The following is a 16,939-nucleotide window of genomic DNA, read 5'->3' on the forward strand; positions in this document are numbered from 1 at the left end:
TCAAATGAATATAGATATTGGGAGAAGGGAGTTTTCTTTTCTATAATGAATTATGTTCCTATAGCCTAATTATTAGTTAGATAAAGAGGCTAACAATTATTTTGTTACATAGGTTGGATAACCGGATTAATTCTCTAAGAAATATGTCATATTAAATCCATATCATTTGATTTAATAAGTGTCAATCTAATCGTTCACAAAGAATTTAAATTTATGACCTTTATTAGGAATAGCAATCGGATTGAATAATGTTGAGCTTAGGTCGGCTTTAGCGGCCATTCACCTAAGCCGACACAAATAGAACTATTGATTAAATAAGTTAGGCGAGTTATAAATGAGCTATTGATTACATAGAACTAACTTGTTTAAACCTTTCGAGTTCGGTCTAACCTCCATGAATGGGTAAAACCCGACTACTATGATCTAGTAATTTGGCCCAACTCGGTGGAAATTTAGGGTGACTCGATGACAATGAAATAAAAAATTTAAGAGATAAAATGATTTTTGTGGTAAAATGCATGGGTGCAATTAACTTCTAGACATGGAAATGTACTTTAAATCATGATACATATGGACTAATTGATGTACTTGGCATATCATCTGAATGCACTACTACAAAACAGAATATTAGTGACATGACGAAATGGTATCTAATAGCCGTTGGTAAATATATATATTCTGACATTTTTATTGTCATACGCCAATTATTATAAGATAATAATAATTTAAACAAAATATTTAGTTTACTATTTAAAAAAGTCAACGATGTCAAACAGAGAAATAATATAATAGTTGGGAGAGAGATTATTTTACTATCATTAAGACAAACAGTACGGCCACTTGGGCTACGGTAGTACGTATAATCTCCAAATGAACCAAACACACACGTAGAGCGGACCTTCTTTCTTTGCGACTCTCAGTTGGGCAGTGTCGCCGTCAAGAGAAGCGGCACCTTCCTGCCAACAACGATTCCGAAGGACTCGCCCATATCAATCTCGTTTGAGCTCATCCCGTTCGGTAACGCCCAGTCGAACTTGAAGAGGAGGTTCGCCAGCGCGAGCTCGACTATGGCCGCGCCCATCGCCATCCCAGGGCAGATCCTCCGGCCGCCCCCGAACGGGACGAGCTCAAAGTTCTTCCCTTTGAACTCTATGGGGCTGTGCTCGAACCTCTCAGGCCTGAACTCCTCCGGCTCCTCCCACGTCTTCGGGTCTCTCCCGATCGCGAACGCGTTGATGTAGACCCGCGTCTTGGCCGGGATGTCGTAGCCGTCGATCCGACAATCCTCGCGGCACTCGCGAGGGAGGATCAGTGGGCCGGGGGGGTGCAGTCTTAGGCTTTCTTTGACTACCATTTTATTGTAGTGGAGGAGGGGGAGGTCGCTCTCTTCGACCTTCTCTTTTCCTTGACCCACTCTTCGGACTTCCTCTTGTGCCGTCTTGAGAGCGATGGGATTCCTCATGAGCTCAGTCATTGCCCACACTATGTTCACAGCTGCCGTATCCGATCCAGCGATGAACGTGATCTATTGGTTACCAAACATAATATCATTAGGGGTTTGCATGTTTTGCACGCAGCTCTTTCTAAAATTAATATACACACTAAATTCCAGATCTAAACGTACTTACCATGAGCATAGCTTTAATGTGATCCCTAGTTAGAGCCACCGGGAAGTTGGGATCCTTCTGCACCCTGAGCAAAACACTAGCGAAGTCATCCCCATATCCACACCTCTCCCTCTCTGTGATGATCTCCTCCAAGAACCGATCCATCTCCCCAGAATTCCTATCTAACCTCCGCTGCACTCCCGTGACCACGTTAAGGATCCGGTGCATGGAAGGGAAGAAGTCCCCCGCCACGAACCCTCCCATCAACCGGATCGTCTCTTTGATCATGTCGTGGAACTTGCTCCTCCCGCACTCCCCGTCTCTCGCAGACCTCTTCCCGAACGTAATCCTACACGCCACGTTGCTTAGCAGGGAGAGGATCATCTCGTCCAAGTTCACGGCCTCGCCGAGAGCCGACGCTTTGGCTATGGATTGAACCAGGTTATGGACCTCTTGCTCTCTTATGGGCTGGTGGAGTTGCACTCTCTTGGCGTTGAAGAGCTCGACGGAGCTCATCTTTCGCATCTGGATCCAGTAGTCAGAGTAAGGGGCGAAGCAGAGGTCGAGGCCGCCGTAGGAGAGGCACTGCCACGTGGTGAGCTGGGGGCGCGTACAGAATTTGAGGTCGTGGGTTTTGAGGATTTCGTGGGCGCCGGCGGGGGAGGAGATGACGAGGGTGGGGATGTGGCCGAGGCGGATGTGCATGTAAGGGCCGTAGGTAGTGGCGAGGCGGTGGAGGGAGCGGTGCGGGAGGGCGCCGAGCTGGTGGAGGTTGCCGATGATCGGGAGGCCCGGGGGCCCCGGAGGGAGGTGAAGCCTTGGTTTGTTCTTGATGCGGCGGAGTAGGAGTAGGAAGGTCAGTGTGATGAAAAATAGAGAGAGGTAGCTCATCTCAGAGAGACGTAAGAATTGAAGTGAGGAAAGAGGCATCTCTTGAAATTGCTATCGTCTTCTGTATCTTTCTTCATATATAATGGACTTTGCATTTAAAGTTTAACACCCTGCTTCTTCCTTCTTTTTTTTACAGTTTATATCTATAGCTTTTAATATTTGTAAAATCTCACTTTATGTTTTATAAACTATTTAATACACTCGGGGATTAGGTTAATACCAACATAATTTCTATAGTCAACACATAAATCTTCTTCTTTGATCAAAATATCAAAGCTAGAAGAAAATAAACATGTTGTCAACGAGTAATATATATTTTTGCACCAGTATCTGATTCAATCTAGACACAAGAACTGAGCCGGGTCAGAGTTAATTCATCTATCATAGAATAAGGCAACAATGACCCTTCTCGATCATGATTTAAAATTTCACCAAATTTATTATCAGTAATAAATTTCATAATAATTGACAAAGTGACAATCTGACATTAATAAATGTCACTTGTAATTCTAGTTTAAGGATTACATTTTATGTCAAATTAAGAGTATTGACGACACCAGCCGTTCGAAAGGTAAAAAACTAAAGATACACTCTTTATTAGGAGGAAGGAGATTTTTCTTAGGGTATAAAAAAAATTTTACTAACCCTACTCCTATCATATGAGCTGCTCAATCAGCAACCCAATAATAATATATGCAAGTATACACAAATATATGGAGGTCCTCACAAGATGGTGGTGTCATGGTGAAAGATATTTATTAGATTAGGAGGAGGTTGCTCTTCTTTCACATCTAGAGCTACATATTCTTATCCATTGAATGTTATGACCAACAAATTGCAGGACTATGTGCAGCTGTCTTACTTTTTTCAGAATGGTTTAGATAATTTAAGCAAATGGCATTATTTATGATCCATTGCTATTTAGAAGAATTGATTCATATGTCTTACTTACATATTAGAAAGAAAATTTTCTCTATATGTTTAGTCTATAATTAGCATATAAATAATAAAAATTAACGTGTGGGTGTTGGTTATGCTTAGTTTTGTTACATGCGGTTTTGTACTTTATTTAATGGGTTACTATTTATAAGCACATAGTACACATCGGAGTTTTACCTAATTAAGATCCGATCAACCGGTGTGATATTAACTCTCGAATGAGACCTAGATTGATGGAATAGGACTTCTTCACCTATCTAAGCATGATCATCTAGCTCGCCCTGACAAAGATGAGGCTTATGCCGACTCAAACCTAAGTATTAGCTTGGCCTTTGGCACAAATTTAGTGTTGACCTCGAGTGTTAGTTGCTCGACGTGTGCCAATACATAGATTGTATACATTCAATATATATATCCAATGGTGTGCCTCGATTACTAACACAAGAGCAGCCCACAGCATATCTCAGTATACCCTTTCTTTCCTTTCGTAGCTCCTCTTTTATTTTCCTTCTTAAAATTCTCTGAACTATGGCGGGCTGGCAATGAGTTTTCTATTTTCCAGCCCGGCCCAAAATAACTCATGAGCCAATGACCATCTTATTTTCATTAATTACTATTAGACCCAATGTGAACGGCTTTGAATCCTCTCCCCACCCCGACATTCTACCCTACCGAAATTTCCCACCATTCTCGCCGCCGTCTCTTCCCACCGGCAAATGACTCGGTACTCTCTCACATTTCTCTCAACTCTCTCTTTAATCGTCTATTCTAACCCCTTCCAATGGCAGGCGCTTGCGAGCCTTCAAGCGATGGATGAGATCCCACGGCATCGAGTGCAGCGACGCGTTGGAGCTCGTCGAGACCGACGCCACCAATGGCATCTGCGTGCGAGCTCTCTGCGATCTAAGAGAAGGAGATCTCGTCGCCACCATACCCAAGAACGCCTGCCTCACCATCAGGACCTCCGGCGCGCGTGCCATGATCGAGGAGGCCGGTCTCTCTGGCTTCCTCGGCCTCGCCGTCGCCATCATGTTCGAGCGAAGCCTTGGGCCACGCTCGCCGTGGGATGCGTACCTCCGGCTGCTGCCGGACAGGGAGTGCGTGCCGCTCGTGTGGAGCGCAGAGGAGGTCGATGCGCTTCTCGGTGGAACGGAGCTCGAAAAGGTGAACTCTTCGTTAGACATGTTGACTGTGAGTAAGTTTGGGTTTTTATGAGGTGGGGTTGAATGGAAATGCCATTTTTGACGGAAAGGTTCTATCTTTAGCTATACTAGTGGATTTGAAGGAATGATTAGTGATAGTGCCTTTGCGTCAATCTGTTTTTAGATCAGATTCATGAGGTTTAAACTGATTCGTATTGGATGGAGAGTAAGTTGTAATCAGAAAGACATAATTTTAATAAGTGGATGAGAAAGATTTTACGAATCCATTGCAGAATAGGGATTTGTTCTATTAAAACCGATCCATAGAGTATGCATGATTACCATATGCGCTTGGAAGGTTTGTTCTTGATTATACTTCTAGTTTCGAAATTACCATATACTTTATCACCTAGAACATTTTTTCTGAAGTCCAGATCACACTATCTTATAGTGTAGAGATCAACTGCTCTTCGTGAGCTTATATGTGAACCTTTTGTTTTCTGATCCTCAGTTTACCTTCTAAATCTTAAAGCAGCTCATGTTGTCTAATAATGAATGTACTGGTTTGATTAAAAAAAAAACATGTATCGGTTATCTTTTGTTCTCTTGGGAGGGTACATTGGGAGTCGTTGTGATTCTGATCCTAGTTTTTCTGCTTCATGATGCTAAATATTTAGGCAGGCGGTAAAGGAAGACAGGTCGTTTATATATGAGGATTGGAGAGACTCCATTGAGCCTCTTATTCATGGGCCTTGGAAGCTTGACTCAAGTAGTTTTGGTGTTGAACAATACTTCTCCGCCAAGACACTTATTTCATCAAGATCCTTCGAGATAGATAGTTTTCACGGCTCTGGAATGGTGCCTTTAGCTGATCTGTAAGTAATTTTTTGTTTGATGATTATTATGGATTACTTAACACAGCTGTCAAATGTGTATGCATGACACAATGAGTCTCCATGAGAATGATTTTTGTCTTATATTGATGTTATTGTTAATTGTTTATAAAAATCATTGTTTTCTAACATCTTAAGTTTTTAGAGTAATTGGTGAATTATCATGATATCAGAGCACATATTCTAAGTTTAAATTTTGCTAGGCTCATTTGCTATTTAAAACTATAAAACCTTTACCAATTTAATTCAAGTTCATTTCTTGGGTCTCTTAAAATGTTTCAAAGTCTACAAGTGTAGGAGAGTGCTAAATATAAAAAATAAAAATCACTATTCTCTAACAATTTAAGATTTAAAGTACTTGATAAGCTAATAATAACATAATTAAATATTTCTTAGATTTTTCTTATTGTGAAATCTACTATCAATCTTCACAAAAATTTCTATTCTAAGTGCTATGTCATATTTAATTGCAGTTTTATGTATCTCTCAGCTTGTTATTCAATTGTTATACCGAGTTTTTGGTATTTTTCTAGTTGTCTGATCAAGGATTGTTTTATTGGTGAACTGGGGAGTACTAGTTGGTCATAGGCATGGTTCCATGCCAAATATTATCTGTCAGTTTGGCACAAGGTTAGCACATGATCAATATTGGTTGGCATGAGAGAGTATGAGGATGCTTTCTTATGTCAATGGTGATAAGGCACTTGCTTAATACATGCTGACCCATGTCATTCTGCAGACCTGGTAGAACATTCTATGTATCTGGTCGCATTCACATTAGTTCTTCATATCAGTTGTATTTTATTGAAAGCTTATGACATATGAATAGTCTGCATTGAAATATGTTTTGTTCTTTAGTTACTTAATCTGATAATTTGATGGAGTTCTCTGGGTTTTACTTAGTTATTAAACAGGGTTATATTGTTATTCACTGTTGACATTTGCAAAGTTTGTTTTGTATACTATATCCTATTATATCGTTATGATTAGATATGCTTCCCCCTCCCCGCCTTCTGATATTTATCGTATATACTTTGATATCTTTCCCCTTTTTCTTTATAATATGCTACAGCTTTAATCACAAAACAGGTGCTGAAAATGTACACTTTACCTCTGTGTCATCATCACCTTCTACCTCAGATGATGAAGGTGATGAGGACAAAAATGATGCATCTAGTGATGAACAATCATCTATAAGTTTCACTGCTAACTCTTCAGGTTATAATCTGAACAATCCATATCCCAATAGTGGGCTTTAACAGTGATGGTTTGAAATAAATTCACTAAATAGTGTCCTTTTCTTCTTGAGATACAGGAGACAGCAATACAGCTTTAGAAATGATCATTGTAAGAGATGCCAATGCAGGGTCTGAGGTTAGTGTTCAGCTGCTGCCAATTTGAATATTGTATATATGAAGTAATTAAAGAACTTTGGTTAACTGCCTGGTACTGAATTTCTACTCATGTCCTGAAGCTAGTATTATAATTGTTAGATGACTGGTGGGATTTTTTTCATTTATTCTCTAATATCTTCCTAATGAGGCATGCTTAGATGATTTCTGAGAAGCTCAGTTCATCTCATGGTCTATATATTTTTGTCCTGTTGTTGTTGTTTGCATTATCCTTCGCCGGGTGATGGGGTAATCTTCTGCATGGAGGTGAACCAGCAGCTAGTACAAGTTAGCATATATTTAATGGATGTGCATGTAAATCACCACCCATCATCTATGACATTCTGCAGTACACTGACATCTATTTTCGCTACCTGCAGAAAGCTACCTGTTTTAGAAATATTCCCTAAATGTTATTTCTCTAGAGAACCATCACTGAGAAAAATCAGATAGGTTATAGAAGCTTAGTTTACAATGTAAATATTCCTTATGCAGTCTGAAAACTGCAAGATTTGGCATTACCAAAATGATACCTAATTAGTTTCATATTTACGTGCAAACAATTCCTTTTGCTTGCCTTGCATGAAATAGAGTATCATTAGAATATTTGGCTGAAGAGGGCATTATTTAAATTGGACAATGAAAATCAAGGTTCAAAAAATCGGAATCGGGATTGGTGTTCCGAAAAAATGATACATATCGGCTAGATCGGTCATATTGGCCATATCGATCGCCTGAATTAGATCGAACTTTTTAATTATGTAAAATTTTAAATATTATTTAAAAATATAGGATAATTTTTAAAAATTCATAAAAAAATTATTAAAATAATTAGAAGAGAAAAAGAGAAAAATATGGTGTAGTAAAAATTGAAAAGAAGAAGAGATTAGAAAAAGAGCGAGTGGAAGAAAATTAAATAAAAGAAAGAAAAACCATGGTGCTAGAAAGAAGAAAAGAGAAGAAAGAGAGAGAGTGGAAGAAATAAAAAAACTGAGAAAAAAATAAATTAAAAAATTATAGATAGGAGTTTGTCGGAGTTCACTTGCTGAAGTTAGATCTTTCCCTAAAAAAACAGTGGCTATATGATAAGGAGAGAAAAAGAGAAAAAAAGAGCAAGAGAGAGAGATAAAGTTCGGATCAGCAGATCCGAATCGGGTTCAGCCAATTTGGCAAATCATGGTGAAAATATTTGTACTTATCTAATTGGTTTAGGTGCTTACCACCTATTATTTCATTGTGCTCTTCATCTATTGCCTGCTCTCTGCAAAATTGGAGTAGCTGCCTGATGCCAGTGTTGGCAGTTTGAGACTTTAAGTCCAGGAACATCTGTTACTTAGTGTCTTGTAAATCTTTCAATGCAGTCAATCAAGTAAATTAATTGGTCAAGCTCAAGAAAAAGATTCATGTTTTTTGAATGAAAGCATCACACAATGCCATTTGTCATCTTACTAGTGTATTTTCCTTGTATTTTCTCTTTCAAGGTCTTTAACACCTACGGCTCTATGGGAAATGCTGCTTTGCTTCACAGATATGGGTTCACAGAATCCGACAATCCATTCGACATCATCAACATTGATTTAACCCTAATAGTTAGATGGTGCTCATCCACATTTTCTGACAGATATGCTAGAGCAAGGCTCTCATCATGGAGGAAGTTAAGTTATACAGGCTGCACCAGCCAGAACTCTGAATACTTTGAGATTTCATACAATGGTGAACCACAGCTGGAGCTTCTAGTACTTCTCTACATCATCTTTTTGCCAGTGGATGCATTTGACAAACTGAGATATATGATAGAGACATTGGAAATTACAGATGACTGCACAAGTGTTGTTAACTTGATCAAGATCACCAGAGGCAACTGCCACAAACCTTTAAAGATCAGCAATGGGCATGAGGGTCCAAGTTATTTGAAGAAGTTATTGCTAACAGAGAATGTTTGTGGTGCACTATTATCGCTTGCAGACCTGAGGGAGAGTCTATATGACTCAAGCTCGTTAGATGATGATGTAAGGAGGTTGCAAGAATGCAATTATATTAATGATAGAAAACAATATCATTCGTTGGTGTTGCGGATGAGTGAGAGAAGGATTCTGCAGAGATTAAGGGCACATGCCTCCCAAAGATCTAGATTGAAGAAAAGAAAGCTGAAGTAGAAGTATTGAAGAAATGAGATTAGGAGTTGATATTATTACTCTTCTGTTACTTTTTACTGCTGCTGCATGTAAAACTTGCATCTGCAAGTTGGCATCTCCATTCTGGTGTCAAAGGAGAATTCTTGTCATTCGAATTTCTTCCAGAAAATATATCAGCTGACGTTTGTTAACATAACGTATATTTGTTTTTCTGGTGAGGTTCCTGTAACGGATAGAAAAAAGGAATGGATACTATCCACGTTACTCTTCCATTCTGGATTTTGTCATTAGTTCTTGAAAGTTCTGCAAGTTGTATGGATGTCAATCATCAGCTTGGCAAGACATTTCATTGCTTTTGCTTATATGTTGACCATTGTGCTAAATATGATCTTTTTGCGCCTTAATTCTTAATGTATCTTTTGTAAGATGCCAATTTTAACGTCTAGGAAAGCTGTGACAATTGGATTGTTGGAGTCGGCATGGTGTTAAGGAGAGAGTCAAGTAAAGTCAATTGGGACTTGAAAGATGAGCTTAATTTCAGAAATGAATCATCTTCACAAGGTGGGGAAAATGAAATGCAATGCCGGAAGACGCATGCCGGAAAATTCTTTGCCAATCGGCAGTGTAATAGTATGAGAGGAATTCAACCTGCAAGATTGAGATAATAGGGGCCATAAATAGTTTAAACAACATGAATGCATAATAAATTTGTACAATGAAGTACTCAATTTGAGTCTAACAATGCTGAAATTCACATAAGTAGAGCAAATAAAAGAACTTAAGTCTTGAACTAACTTGAGCAATTCCTGATTCCACATTTAGCATTTTTGAAGCAAAGGTCCTCAAGTGTTATAGGCCATAAGATGGACCACTTTATTCTGAGTAAATATGTACATCGATACATAAGTTCAGATCCTCGACTGTGCAGTAACAAGATATTAGATAGCTACAAAATATGAATCATGTTATACTATAATATATGGTGACATACTGACATCTGCTCTCATATATGATCAGAGACAAGAGATGCATATCCATTGGCAAAGTAAAAGGAAGGTTTTTTAAGTATTTCAAAAATCTTGGAGTCAAAACTTGTAATATAGGAATATATGAGATTTATACTGCTACACTATAGCAGCTTCTGTATATTGAATCAAGAATAATGTGAAAGGGTCATCTGAGGCATGATCAGATGAGTTAAATACAATAGCTAGCAAATCTAATGAGCCAAACCAGCAGGAGCTGATGCTGAATCCTTCTTTGATTTCTTCTCAAGGATTGAAGCCAAGGTCTTGTCAATCTTTGCAAATACCTCTTCCTTCGCTGCATTGCCATTGACCTGAATCGGATAGTGAAGAATGTTCAGAATTTCAAAATGATGTATATCATCCAGTATAAAGCAAATACTCCGGAACTCAACGTAACTCAGTAGTACATATTTTTTATGAGGCAACAGAGTTTCAAGTACTAGTGAGGAGTGACATGACTTACCAAGAAAATCTACACATACAAGTGATAAAGCCATTCAGTAGTTACTTCAGAAAACAGCAAATACAAGGAGTTATTCCTTTTCACCTCATGAACACAAATATTTAATTTTTTCAGACAGGAATATAACTAAGAAGGTGGCCTTTATAACCGCAAGGGAAAACAATAAATAGCTGTAACTATAGGCCCAACTAAGAGAGATGAAATGGAAATAGCAGTTAAGTCAGTTACTAGAGAAATCCAAAGCTTTTAGAAGCTATGTATCATGAAAATGATAAATACTCATTGTTAACTCACCAATTACTTGAGTTTAAGCTAATAGAGAATGGTAGTTTTATTTTGTAATACGCTAACACTCTTCCTCACATCTAGGTTCAAAATATTTTTGGAAGGCCCAAAAGATGAGCTTAACTTAAATGGACATGTTTATATTTAAAACAATAGATAAACCTTACATGATTCGAACTCGGGATATCTGTTATGATACCATGTTAACTCACTAACTATTCTAAAGCTTAAGTTGATAAAGAATGTTAATTTTATTCTATTAAAATGTAACAACCCAAAATTTCAAAAATAAATAAATAAACAAGAATTAGAGAATCATATAGATAATAACGGATTTAGTTTTATCCTTTATATTTTAGGATTTAGATTAAATCGAATTGATCTCGTTGGAGCAACCATTGTCAGAGTCAGTCATTGAGGAGTCATTGGAATAAGCGAATAACATCAAACAAATCGTATGTGAAGAGTTTTACTTGGTTATTAAGTTGAGTCATTCCACATCGACCTTAGGTGAGTGAATTTACTCATATAATTATTGTCTTGTATTTTATACTATGATTTCTTCGTATTATTATTAGTGTAGTATTATATTTTGTGCATTATTTCCTTTTTATGCTATGTTGTATTTCGTGTCATAATCTACTTCTTGCAATGCTTTAATTCATGAAATATTGATCTTCGTGCATTACTATTCTGTGCAAATAGTAAAATATTGACTATAGGTTGGTAGGACTTTGAGAATAGACACAAGCTATATATTATTCGTGCATCTCCCTATAGTGACTCAAATCTACCTTGAAGTTCAGAGGACAAACCTATTCTTGATCACTACATAGATCCGTTTAAGTGACTCTTATGCTGTTAGAGAACAATCCAGGGGATAGAACTATTTCTGATTAGTACATGATCCGTTTATGTGACTCTGATACGATTAGAGAACAGTCCAAAGGATATACTTATTTCTAATCAGTACATGATATGTTTAAGTGACTCTGACGCGGTTAGAAAATAGTCTCAAGCTATATTAGAAATCTCCCTGAGATGACTCTAATCTCTTTATTAGTGGAAAAGACATATTGTGTTTATCACATAGTGATCATAACTAGATCCGTTATGAAGGTAAAACTCAAGAGCCATCTCGAGATAATTTCTAGTTGGTGTAAATCTAAGGCACAGTTCCAAACTGAGTTGACAATATTGATATTAAGAAAACTTGCATAATAAAATTGCATATTATTAGCTTCTTAATCGTACAATCATTACTTGTGCTTTTATCCATATCATGAGCATACTGGCTATCGTTATTATTTATTGAGCTTTGGTTAGAATTTTATATCGGATAAAATACCATTTCTCTAGCTTTTGAGTGGATTCACTAGCTAAAGCTTTTAATATTCCAAATGCTAATCAGCGTGACGAATGATCGTGGGCATTGGAACTTTACCTCTACTTAGTATTTTGGGCTTTTACATCTTTAGTTATATTAGTAGTTTTTAGTTTCGAATTAAAAAGCTAAGTAATGATTTAGTGATATTTGGAAGACATGATGTATAATTTGAGTATTTTTAAAATTTTGAAGGTTTTTTTGAGTTGGAGCTATTGAATAAATTTGAGTTTTATTATATTATGGATAATTAGTTAAGGCTTCGTGTATCTCAAATCTATTGGGATACATGACCGGTCATAATTCCTATTTTGAGTCGTGACATATACTAAAACTCAATTAACCCTTTTTCTTTGCTAATGATAACACTCACAAAAATGGTTAGATCCTACATGTTAGCCTCAAGCACTCCACTGCTAGCTCGATTATCTACAATTCATCTCCAATGGGTCTGGGATATGTTTCCTAATGGTTACAAAGCATAGATCCTATGTTTTAGTAAAGAGTAACGTATTCTGGTACACAAATGGAAGAGCACATAAATTACAAGGGAATGAAATTTGGAGTAAGGGAAGCAAGTCTCGGTGATAATAAGTAAAGATAACAATGACTTGTGCATTTAAAAAGAAAGGAAATGTGCCCATTATAGGAAGGAAATAAGGAACAACAAGATTTTTTTGTCAAGATCCTCCAATGATATTGCCTCTCAAAAAGGGGCCCAGCATTTTAAATTGTTTTAACTATTTGCTTCATATCCATATGTAAATATTGAGTTGTTTAGAATTCGGAAATGAGAGATAAATAAACATAATATACATCCTTCCTCATTCCTGTAGAAAAGAGCCAGTGAGCCAAGTCAAATTGTGTTGCACTGGCTATAAGAACTTCGCTACTACATATGAGCATCCATATATAAACTGCCTTCAGAACAGCCACATGATAAATGGATTGAGAGAGAGGCAGAGAGGGAGAATGAGCAATATTACTATACCTTGAATGTGATATCTTCATATATTGAAAGAACAGATTCAACATTTTGATAATGAGTCTGCAACCGTAACCTTGCCTATGCAGTAGATAAAACACATAAATGTCATGCTCTTTAGACACATAATTAGTAAAACAATTTGTTCATCTTTTACCTATTGCACATAAGAGCAAAGGAAAAAAGGCTAAGGATTATGGTCTCTTTTCATAATCACCATTAAGATGTCAAATTAGCAATTTAGCATCCTTCTATTAGCATATGCAATTTGAGAACCACATTATTCCAGAAATTTACAAAAGAGCATGCTACATTAGTTTCATGACAAAAGAACCTATACTAACCATTACTTCAATTATATCATATATTCCAAAAAAAAAGTGTCTCCATTTTATATTGACTAACCACCTCTTCCTCATCCTTTCTAGTCAATCTCATCAATTTTAACCATACATAGGACATTATATTCCTTTGATCAAAGTTACATTTGTCGACTCCAATAGATGTCTACAATGCTTCCTCCACCAATTTGTCCTCTTCATTCTAATCACTGTAGGTCTTGTCATAACCTCTCTATCCCTTGACTACCTTCTAACGGAATATCAGAAGAGAAAGAAAAAGAGTTACTTCCGGACTGCTATAATTTTTTTATGGGTTATATGCATGTCATAAGAAGCACAGAGCAAGCTCCATAAGTCTACATTAAGAAGGATAGAGCAAGTTTTATGTCTATATAAGAAGGATAGAGCAAGCTCTACAAGTCCATATCTCCCTGGAGTGCGAAAAAATATTATAGTAGAATTTTGAAAATAATCTGGCCAATCAAAGTACCTTTTCTTCTGTATCATCAAAGCGTTGTGTAAGCCTTGCAGCAATTTCTTCATTCTCAGGTGGAGAATACTCTAAATGGTATATTCTTCCAGTCACAGGATCAAGTCGTCTACCCACCACTCTCTCAATAAGGATTTCATCAGGAACCTATGACAAAAAAATAAGTACCAAAAAAAGGACAACTTATAGCTTGCCAATGAAAACCTGGAATTCATATTGAAACAGTATACAATTTAATATAGGTAGGTTATTGAAAATGGGGTTTTCCCGGTAAGAATGTAGTTTACAATCTAACATTTGGAGTGATGGAAATGCAAAAATAGTAAGATAAGAAATAAATCCATGGATCAAGCCTTGTTCTCCCTCTTCATCAGGCTATTTGAAGACTTCAGGCGGTATCCTCCATAGAATAGCCTAAACAGGTAAATTGAGCTTAGCTATAATATCATAAGCTGCATTTCCAAATTTGTTTGACTAGGTGTTACTGAGAATAGGAAATCTGCAGGCCTATAGCCTTGGACAGATTAGGGTAACGATAATTGATAATATGGACTGCGAATAGAAGATAGAAAATGTAGCCTCTTGAAAAACTGAACTTGCATTAAATCACACCAGACGCATGATGCATGGAATATGAAATAATTTTCTGCAAAGCAATAATTCTATAGAAAGAAACACTCACATCAAGGAGAATGAAAATATCAGGACGAATGTCAAGATCTTCCAGTGCCATGGCCTGAGATAAGCTTCTAGGATACCCATCCAGAAGCCAACCATTTTCTTCAGCATCTCGTTGCAGAAGACGTTCCTTCACCATCTGATGACAATGGCAAGATGGATCATGCCCACAGAAGTCATGAAAATTGGCACAGAAAACCAGAATCACAAATTTATCAGTATACCATAACAACTATTTCATCAGGAACCAACATTCCCTTTGCCATATATTCTTTGGCCTGCTTCCCATTCTCAGTACCAGCTGCAACTTCTGCCCTAAGCAGATCTCCAGCGGAAATATGCACCACACCATACTGCATATATGAGTACTACTTGATTGAATATGTTTCTCTTTAAAACAAACCACAGAATGTTGGTCCATTATGTAAATGAGTCATGGAAGAAATATAGCCTACAGCTAAGAAGACAGAACAATGCCGCAACTAACAAAAACTAGTACTTTCTGCTATTCATAGGAATTATATAGCAAGTAGGAAACCAGCATAAAGGTGAAACTATGAAAGTACATCTAAGCTTGCCGTCAGAAACATTTAAATAAATGACCTTCAAAAGGTGTAACAAACTCAAAAGGCAATCCAAATAAGAGAAATCTGCAGATATCAGAGAGAAGGGTGCAGAAGAGCATAGGAGTTGAGTTGCATTAACTGAATTATGCCAGCAAATGATTTGAAGCAAGTGAAAAGAATTATAACATCTTTGAATGTAAATAGTATGAAAGGTACTCTGAAATGGATAAAAGAAAATCCTCTTGCAGAATTTAAGCACATAAACCACAAGAATAACATGTAAACCGGTATCCAAAAATAAGTATATGCATGGGAAAACAAATTATTGTCTACTCACTACAGAGACAAAGCCTAAGCTAACATAGACACAAATTAAAAGCTGAAAACTTGAATCACCATCCTACTTTTTCTTTAATGAGCTCACATTGTGTTCCCTTTCCAGATGCTGGAGCACCCGATATCATTATCCTTAGAGGGTCTAGTTTCGCCACAGCTACCTGAATTCCAGACAATAGAAGAACAGTTCATAAGTAGTGCGAGTAAAAGCGATACTTACAGAGAGATAATGTGAAAAAAGCAACAAGGAAAAACCTTCCACTCAAACTTCTCCGGCTCCAGGTAAAGTTAGATAAAACTTCAAAACTTTATCATTCGAGTAAATGAACTGACACCCAAATCGAAAAATCTAATTTTTAAGAAGATCATTCCATTTTCAAATAATTTTAAGATCAAAACCTAAGAATCCTACAAAGAAGGGTACCGACCGTGGCTGTTCGGCCGTGAGAAGACGGCACCTTCCACCTCAATCCGACGGAGAAACCTCGATGGTGCTTGGTTTCAAGTCGGGGGGAAGCCAAGGAGCACTCCAACGAGTAAGGCGAGTGGAGAGCAATGGAAGATTTATTCTTCGATGGAGAAGGCAATGGAGTTGGCTTCGTTACCACCGTCGAAGAGGAGAGAGTGACCAAAGAAGCCATGGTCTCTCTCTCTCTCTCTCACACACACACACACACCGACACGCTCACTCTCTCCCCCTGGACACGGAAGCAAGTATAAGTGGTAGGCGATGACACCGGCATCGCGATTCGTGATTTCGTCGAATGCGAAACAAATTAATCAAACCGTTCGTAGTACATCATACAGCTGTGATGATCGCATCAAGAGGAACTATCTGAACCACTCGTAATGGTTCGCATGGGCCGGGCCGAACTTGGACCACACTCAGTAGTATATAAAATGAAAGTTTGCACAAAAGACCCTACAAAATGGGGTTTTCTGGTTCAAACCCTATCTTATCACTTCAATTTTGATATAATACAGCAATTTTCTTATAAAAACAATAAGATAGAGCTCAAATCATAAAGAGAACATAACGTAGGAGCTTCAAAATAATATATAGAGGTCGTACACTTAATAAATACAATGTTAATATCAACGATCAAAATATTTAAATTGATTCGTATAGAGTCAGTCTACACTAAATCTTTTAATCTAATATATAAAAGTCTCGTAGACAAAAGACTTAGAAGTGGAAATATTTCAAAAGCTTGCATAAGTATTATAGATTCAAAACCAGAGAGAAAGAATAAAGCCACTCTTACTACATAGGTTGGCCATCTCCATCGAGGCTTGCTTGCTGCACTGCAGAAACTTCTCATATTAGTTGGAAACGATCAGTTGCTACTTTTAATACTTCCATTATGGTTGTCAACGATTTGTCT

At 37.4% G+C, this 16,939-nt stretch overlaps 3 protein-coding genes across 4 annotated transcripts; 1 reads left to right on the top strand and 2 right to left on the bottom strand.

The window, feature by feature from the left end:
* Positions 1 to 916: 916 nt before the first annotated feature.
* Positions 917 to 2,327, bottom strand: LOC140768437 (cytochrome P450 71A9-like). Its single transcript, XM_073108703.1, has 2 exons — positions 1,629 to 2,327; positions 917 to 1,525 (listed from the first exon to the last, which is right to left on the bottom strand). Exons 1-2 carry the CDS (start codon positions 2,310 to 2,312, stop codon positions 917 to 919), a joined length of 1,293 nt encoding a protein of 430 aa, XP_072964804.1. The 5' UTR covers positions 2,313 to 2,327.
* A 1,770-nt stretch (positions 2,328 to 4,097) lies between these two features.
* Positions 4,098 to 9,361, top strand: LOC140767957 (uncharacterized). 2 transcript variants are annotated; one of them, XM_073108015.1, is made up of 6 exons: positions 4,098 to 4,161; positions 4,226 to 4,601; positions 5,261 to 5,454; positions 6,545 to 6,690; positions 6,788 to 6,846; positions 8,345 to 9,359. In XM_073108015.1, the coding sequence occupies exons 1-6, from the start codon at positions 4,154 to 4,156 to the stop codon at positions 9,017 to 9,019; spliced, it is 1,458 nt and encodes a 485-aa protein (XP_072964116.1). In that variant the 5' UTR covers positions 4,098 to 4,153; the 3' UTR covers positions 9,020 to 9,359. The 2 variants fall into 2 exon arrangements, with proteins under 2 accessions (XP_072964116.1, XP_072964117.1); XM_073108016.1 differs by lacking the exon at positions 4,098 to 4,161 and having other exon boundaries at positions 4,353 to 4,601; positions 5,257 to 5,454; positions 8,345 to 9,361.
* A 670-nt stretch (positions 9,362 to 10,031) lies between these two features.
* LOC140769334 (adenylate kinase, chloroplastic-like) lies at positions 10,032 to 16,256 on the bottom strand. Its single transcript, XM_073110009.1, has 7 exons — positions 15,983 to 16,256; positions 15,623 to 15,715; positions 14,877 to 15,005; positions 14,657 to 14,791; positions 13,975 to 14,121; positions 13,150 to 13,224; positions 10,032 to 10,337 (listed from the first exon to the last, which is right to left on the bottom strand). Exons 1-7 carry the CDS (start codon positions 16,193 to 16,195, stop codon positions 10,218 to 10,220), a joined length of 912 nt encoding a protein of 303 aa, XP_072966110.1. The 5' UTR covers positions 16,196 to 16,256; the 3' UTR covers positions 10,032 to 10,217.
* Between the last annotated feature and the right edge of the window lie 683 nt (positions 16,257 to 16,939).

This window comes from Typha angustifolia, chromosome 10 (assembly GCF_048772165.1).
Source record: "Typha angustifolia cultivar Huaian chromosome 10, ASM4877216v1, whole genome shotgun sequence".
Taxonomy (NCBI): domain Eukaryota; kingdom Viridiplantae; phylum Streptophyta; class Magnoliopsida; order Poales; family Typhaceae; genus Typha; species Typha angustifolia.

Coding starts and splice junctions, on each gene's coding strand:
- LOC140768437 (XM_073108703.1), bottom strand. CDS start 2,312: ATGCACATCCGCCTCGGCCACATCCCCACCCTCGTCATCTCCTCCCCC. Junction 1,526..1,628: donor ACATTAAAGCTATGCTCATG/GTAAGTACGTTT, acceptor GGTAACCAATAG/ATCACGTTCATCGCTGGATC.
- LOC140767957 (XM_073108015.1), top strand. Junction 4,602..5,260: donor GTGGAACGGAGCTCGAAAAG/GTGAACTCTTCG, acceptor ATATTTAGGCAG/GCGGTAAAGGAAGACAGGTC. Junction 6,847..8,344: donor ATGCCAATGCAGGGTCTGAG/GTTAGTGTTCAG, acceptor TTCTCTTTCAAG/GTCTTTAACACCTACGGCTC.
- LOC140769334 (XM_073110009.1), bottom strand. CDS start 16,195: ATGGCTTCTTTGGTCACTCTCTCCTCTTCGACGGTGGTAACGAAGCCA. Junction 15,006..15,622: donor GTGAGCTCATTAAAGAAAAA/GTAGGATGGTGA, acceptor TCATATATGCAG/TATGGTGTGGTGCATATTTC. Junction 14,792..14,876: donor CTGATGAAATAGTTGTTATG/GTATACTGATAA, acceptor CATTGTCATCAG/ATGGTGAAGGAACGTCTTCT.